General features: G+C 45.8%; 1 protein-coding gene across 1 annotated transcript; it reads right to left on the bottom strand.

Annotated features, from left to right (window-relative positions):
* Positions 1-2,525: 2,525 nt before the first annotated feature.
* Positions 2,526-3,894, bottom strand: LOC125545952 (chitinase CLP). The gene has a single exon (XM_048710011.2). It carries the CDS (start codon positions 3,885-3,887, stop codon positions 2,598-2,600), a length of 1,290 nt encoding a protein of 429 aa, XP_048565968.2. The 5' UTR covers positions 3,888-3,894; the 3' UTR covers positions 2,526-2,597.
* Positions 3,895-6,265: the final 2,371 nt, after the last annotated feature.

Raw genomic sequence — 6,265 nt, 5'->3', positions numbered from 1 at the left:
TCTGTCGACGTGGCATGGGCCAACGCTCTCAAAGTTGAGGACGCCTCTTCTCCATGGCACACCGACCCACGAGGGGCCGCCGTAGTAGACGACGCCCGCCGCCTTCACGCTGCCCGCACGGCTAGGAAGGCAGCCCACCTGCACCCGCCGCCGCCGCCCGCCGCACAGGCCATGTCGTGCACCGCCGCCCCAGACACTAAGGCCCTTCACACGGGGTGGAGCCACCGAGATCCCCGCCGCCACCTTCATCAGAGCCCCGCGGGCGCACCAATAGGCTCCTCTGGCGGCGGCGAAGGGGTTAGGGCTAAACATGGCGGCTAGGGTTGTCCCACGCGTCGCCTCGGAGGAGACGACGTGCCGGGAGGGGGGAGGTTAGGGTATCGGTTAGGAATGCCCTAGTGATGGCGTAGTGCACCTACTGCTACATGAACTGAGGCCGCATCGATGGGGAGGAGGAGAAGAATGAATTTGGGCAATGAGGTGCCTGGTTTGGTCGACGAGGATGCGTGGATGAAGCATGCAATGGGGAAAGCAATCGCATAGGACAGGGTCGGTGCAGTTGGCGGCGAGATTAGGGAGGTGCGTGAGGCAAGAAATAAGAAGGGGCGAGAGTGAGAGCCTCGGAGGGATATTCGTGCAGGAGATTTTGGAGGGGGTTATGGGCGGCGAATGCGGATCATTACGAACGACATGATTTTTTTTTGAGTTAAATACACCACATGTGCCCTAACTTGTCCGGTACGGTTAGTTTGGTGCCTAAACTTGAAAAATACACAAAGTGATGCCGTAACTTGTCTAGTCGTTCAAATACGGTGCCTCTGGGCGTATGCCGTCGTATCAAGTGTCCGGGTGGCATGCCATCGTGTCGCTGGTCCACATGTCAGTTATTGCGGGCGCTATGTGAGTTGTGCGTAGTTTTTTTTTTACAGAAATGCCTCTGAACTTTAGTTAATTCTTGGAAAAATCGTTACAGACACTGCATGCACACTGTTTTTTCTACCGAAACGCGCCTATACTTTAATTAATTTTCACAAAAATATAAACACAAGTTGGCATGAAGAGAATTCGAACAACGGACCTGTTGGTTGCCTATCAAACAGGCACATCAAGAGGCCACACTTTGGTTTACGTTGAAAGGTTAGCTAGCAACTTATATGCGCGATTCCATGTATCGCTTTGCCCATGTTTTCTACAGTTTTTTTCAAGTACTGCTTTGGGTTTTTTTGAGCAAAGTTTCTGTTTAATTTTCATGATACATAAATTTTCCCATATGAAAAATAAAATAATTATCAATATGCAATTATTTTTTATTTTACATCTTTATTCTATTTTCATTATTGTGTACCTTGATGAGATAAACATGATTTTTTCTAAAATTAATGTGAACGTATATTAAAAGTTATTGTGTAAATTAATGCATCCTCATTGAGGACCATAAGCACGAACAATTATTGTGTATCTTCATTCTATTTTTTAAATAAACAATTATTTAAAATTGACAATATTGTATTTTAAAAACTGTTCAACATGTATTAAATATTATTGTGTGACAATAATAATTTCTAGAACTGTACTAATATGTTAAGCGGGTTTGTAGAAATTTAAGAATAATATTACACAATATTATTTTAATATGCATTCAACATTTTCAAGAAACATGGTGAGAATTTTCTAAAATAATATGAAAATGAATGTGAACGTGAATGTTTATTTCAGAAAAATGCTCCACTGTGTTTTTAATATAAGTTCAACTTTTTAATTCCACATCAATTTTAGAAAAAAAAATCATTTTTATCTCTTCAAAGTACACAGTGATGGAAATAGAATAGAGATATAAAATAAACAAAATTTCATATTAACAATTATTCTATTTTTTTCATATGGAAAAATTTATGTATCATGAAAACTAAACAGAAACTTCACCCGAAGAAAAATAAGATAGTAACTTGGAAATAAATAGAAATAAAATTACTCCAGTAGAAGCATATGCAGAGGGATACGTGCAATCATCTATATAAATTGTTGGCTGATAATTAAGAGCAAACCAGACCGTGGCCGTCTGGTCCGCTCGATTGTCAGGCAACAAGGATATCCCATGTTCGAATTCCCTGCACGCTCGCTTTCTGTTATTTTTTGTGAGTATTAATTAAAATCAAGAGGTATTTTTTGCAAGAATTAATTAAAATATGGGGTCATTCCTGTAAAAAACAGCACGCGTCGCGCCTGCAACCACTGACATGTGGCCCGGCAACACGCTGGCATGCCACGCGGTCACTCGATACGGCGGCATATGTCCAGAGGCACCGTATTTGAACGTCCAAATAAATTACGACACCATTTTTGTGTATTTTTCAAGTTTAGGCACCAAACTAACCGCGTAGGACAAGTTAGGGCACCTGTAGTGTATTTAACTCATTTTTTTTAAAGGGCGACCGGATAAGAGGTATCTTGACCGTGAGATTCAACCAGAATCGACGGACGCCGATAGGTCTGATGACTGCTTCTTATCATACGATTCATACCACTGGTGGAAGGTGTTTCCCTTATTTATTACACGTAGTAGTCGACGAATACACTGTCGTTAAACAGACTTATTATTACAGGCCGCCGCAACCCGTAAAATGCGGCAGCCTGCTAAATCCGAGCCGCTTCTTCTCCATGTCGAAGTCGAGCACGAAGTCCTCCATCTGGGCTCCTCCGAGGATCACCGCCGGCGCCCTGCCGTCGCCGGCCTCCACCCCCTTCATCTCCACGAACGCAACGCACGCCGTCCCCGGCTTGACGTCCACCATCGAGTTCTTCCCGGTCATCGTCCACGTGTCACTCCCGCCATCGAGCGCCAGCTGGACGTTGGGCACCGAGTACCCGCCGAGGTTGTTGCCCAGCGTCTTCGTGTCGTAGCACACCCCGAACGGCGCCACAGGCTTCACTGCGCGCGCCACGGGCGCTCCGTTGGCAGGCTGCGCCGCCAGGGCCTTGGTGAACGCGTCCACCAACGGGCGGTACACGTCGGGGCGGAGCAAGGCGTAGGGAAGCCTCGTGCTGAGCATCACGCCGCCGGTGGCGAGCGCGCCCTCCGATACAGGGACGCGGGTGTCCCCCACTTCGATGAACCTGGCCGAGATGTAGTGTGCGGGGCTGCCGCCCTTGGTGACGAGCGGCGTGTACGGCATCGACTGCGTGAATTGCGGCCACGGGACCGGGCCGCCGCCAAAGATGGCCACGCCAGGGCCGCCGGTGGGGAGGCAAAGGAGGAACCTGTTGGCGACCTTCTGCGCGGACGCCACCTGCGCCGGCAGCGCCAGGCCGGAGGCCGCGAGCCCGGCCACGCCCGTGGAGCCCCGGGGCAGCGACGCCAGGAGCTTGCCCGGCGCGCACGCCGCCAGGACCCCGACGTTCACCTCGCTCACCGGCTTGTTCCCGTCGGTGGTGTTGGCTGCGAACCTGGTGTGGAAGAGGCTCCCGGCGGCGCACGCGCCTGTGACCGGGTTGGATGGGTACGCCGTGCACGGCTTGTCGTGCGTGTCGCTGCCGCAGCTGGGCGCGGGGCAGCCCGGGGCGGGGTAGGCGTTGGCGAGGAGGCAGGTGGGGCTGCTGCACGGGATCTCCGCCGGCGACTGGCCGCCCTCGCACGTGGACCAGACGAGCGGGCCGGCGACGTCGAGGACGAGGCTGGCGCCGTCGTGGAAGGGGATTGTGTAGAGGGAAGTGGCGGGGTCCTTGGTGACCGGAGCGAGCACCGGAAGGCTTTGGCACGACGGCAGCGCCACGAGCGAGGCGGCCAGGACGAGGAGGAGCACTGGTGGCATCTTTCTTGCACAGATGGAGCGTGTAATTGTTTGCGAGTGTGTGAAGTGGATGTCTGGATCGACGCGTGTGCGTCTCATTATATAGCGTGGGTTCTGGACAGGAGCAAGTGCGATCTCTGCACACCAGATTCACTGGCGACCCTACGCGGGAAGATATGCATGCACATGCAATGTGCGTAGACAAACCATGCCGACCCTACAGCTTGGATGGTACTCACAAATGGCTCTGCAGAAATTGACTAGTGGCGCGCACAAATGGCTCTACGTGTACCGCTCTGCCGCTTGGATCCCACCAGTGGCGCGCAAAAATGGACTACCCGCGTCCACCTGTGTGGAGTCCATTACCGACAAGATTTTCCTTTCTCGCTTCCTTCTTTTTTAGGTTTTCTCGCCGCTTCCTATGTGCGGCGGCCGAGCAAAAGCAGGGCTGCTAGAAATTGACTACGAGCACTTCTCTCCTGCCGCGAGTAAAATTTGGTGGGCCACCGACTAGGGAAACTTTACAACATTATTTTATGTGTACACAACATTCTCACACGTGTTCTTTTGTGTTGTTCGTATACCAAAGGCGATAAAAAATAGTGCAACTATCTCCAGTTTGTTTGCCACTCTTTTTTCTGCTTTTTTATTTTCTTATTCTAACTGGTTAGTATTTTATTTCTTTTCCTTTTCTCTTTTGGGTTTGTTTTTGTTTTTTATATATGATGAACATTATTTTCATATAAAACAAACATTTTTTAATGTAGGCTGAATATTTATTAAAATATAGTGAATTTTTTTAATGTATGATGAGCTTTTTTATAATCTACAGTGAAAGTTTTCTTTTACAAAGTGAACTTTTCCTTAATGTATGGTGAACTTTTTTGGTCAACATTTTTTAATACATCCAGAAGTTTTTTAAAACAGACAGCCAACAAATTTCTGAATATTTTTAAATAAAAAACATACGGTAAAAACATCAAATAGCTAGTTTAAAAAATAAACGCTCAAGCAGAACTCTTGAAAATTGGGCCGGCTCATTGTCGCCCGGTTCAGGATCGTGTGCACTGCTTGACGCCAGTGGGCATCGAATTTCTCAAACATGAGGTCTCTCTATGGAGAGATTTTTTTAGGGCACTCTATGATATATGGATCTCCAGGTAATGCCAGGTTATCAGCCCATCATCCGAATAAAAGTAGATACAAATATTTACATTTTTATACAATTTTTTTCAAGTACATACCAATATTTCCAATTTATACGAAAAATGTAAGATGTGCATGAAAAAACTATTAAAAAAGGTAGCATGTTTAGTTTGCCACTCTTCTTTTTGTAGTTTCTATTTCTGCTTTTTATTTTCTATTTTAACTGGGTTCTATTTTATTTATTTTATTTTCGTTGTTTTTCTTTATGTATGATGAACATTATTTTTATATAAAAAATTAAATGTAGGATGAATTTTTAATATACGCTAAACATTTATACATATAGTGAACTTTATTAATGTAGGGTGAGCTTTTTGTTAACATATGGTGAACCTTTTATTTTACAAGGTGAACTTTTTTAATGTATGGTGAAATTTTAATAATATATGCTGAATATTTTTTTAATACATGCAAAACATTTTTCAAACACACAGCCAGAAATTTCAGAAAAGCAATCGTAAAGAAAAGAATAGAAAATAGTGAAAATCGACATAGAAAACCAAACACAAAGAGAAAGGAATAAAAAGAAAAAGAAAAACACAAGAAACCAGAAAAAAATGATAAGAGAAACACATAAAAAAACACTGGGAGGTTCTAAAACTTGTTCAAACCAGTCTATAGAACCTTCCTAGCTAAAACTGAGCCCCCGCGCCACAAGTTTTAGGTCAATTCGGATAATTTGGACATGATCACCATCATGCATGATGGTAGTTCTTCTTCTGTAGCTAGTGAAGTCTCTGAGGACTGTTATTTCATGTCTCCAGATTTTAGCCATGTAATTTATGTGCATTGCTTTAGGGATTTCAATCATGTAGCACATGAATTGGCAAAATGGGCTAGGTTTGCCCATCCTAGTCTTTGGGTAGACTTAGCTCCAAAGGACCTAACTCCTCTACTTGTATGTGCCAATTCTCATGAATGAATAAGAGGATTGTAACTTTGAAAACAAGCCCTCCGTGCCAGAGGCGAGCCTACCATAGCTCTTGCAATAGGCGAAAAATTGTTAGGTACCAAATCCCACTATCTGTATTTCTCACGCAAGATACACTCTGTTCTCTCTATTTCAGTTATAGCTTGATACAGAATAAAGGAAGGGGAAAGTAGGTGTCGTGCCGATGCCGTTGCCGTGATCCAAGCCCGGATGTCGTTTCTCTCGCCCCTCCTTGCTTAAGTAGCGTTGGTTCACTCCAGGCCCATGAACCTCCGGTTGGTGTGCTTGATTCGAGCTGGCCTTGTGATGACGCGGTCTTCACCTTGGTTGGTCCACCTGG

This window comes from Triticum urartu, chromosome 3A (genome assembly GCF_056163025.1).
Source record: "Triticum urartu cultivar PI428250 chromosome 3A, HENAU_Tu73, whole genome shotgun sequence".
Lineage (NCBI taxonomy): Eukaryota > Viridiplantae > Streptophyta > Magnoliopsida > Poales > Poaceae > Triticum > Triticum urartu.
This window is presented reverse-complemented; position numbering and strand designations above follow the sequence as displayed.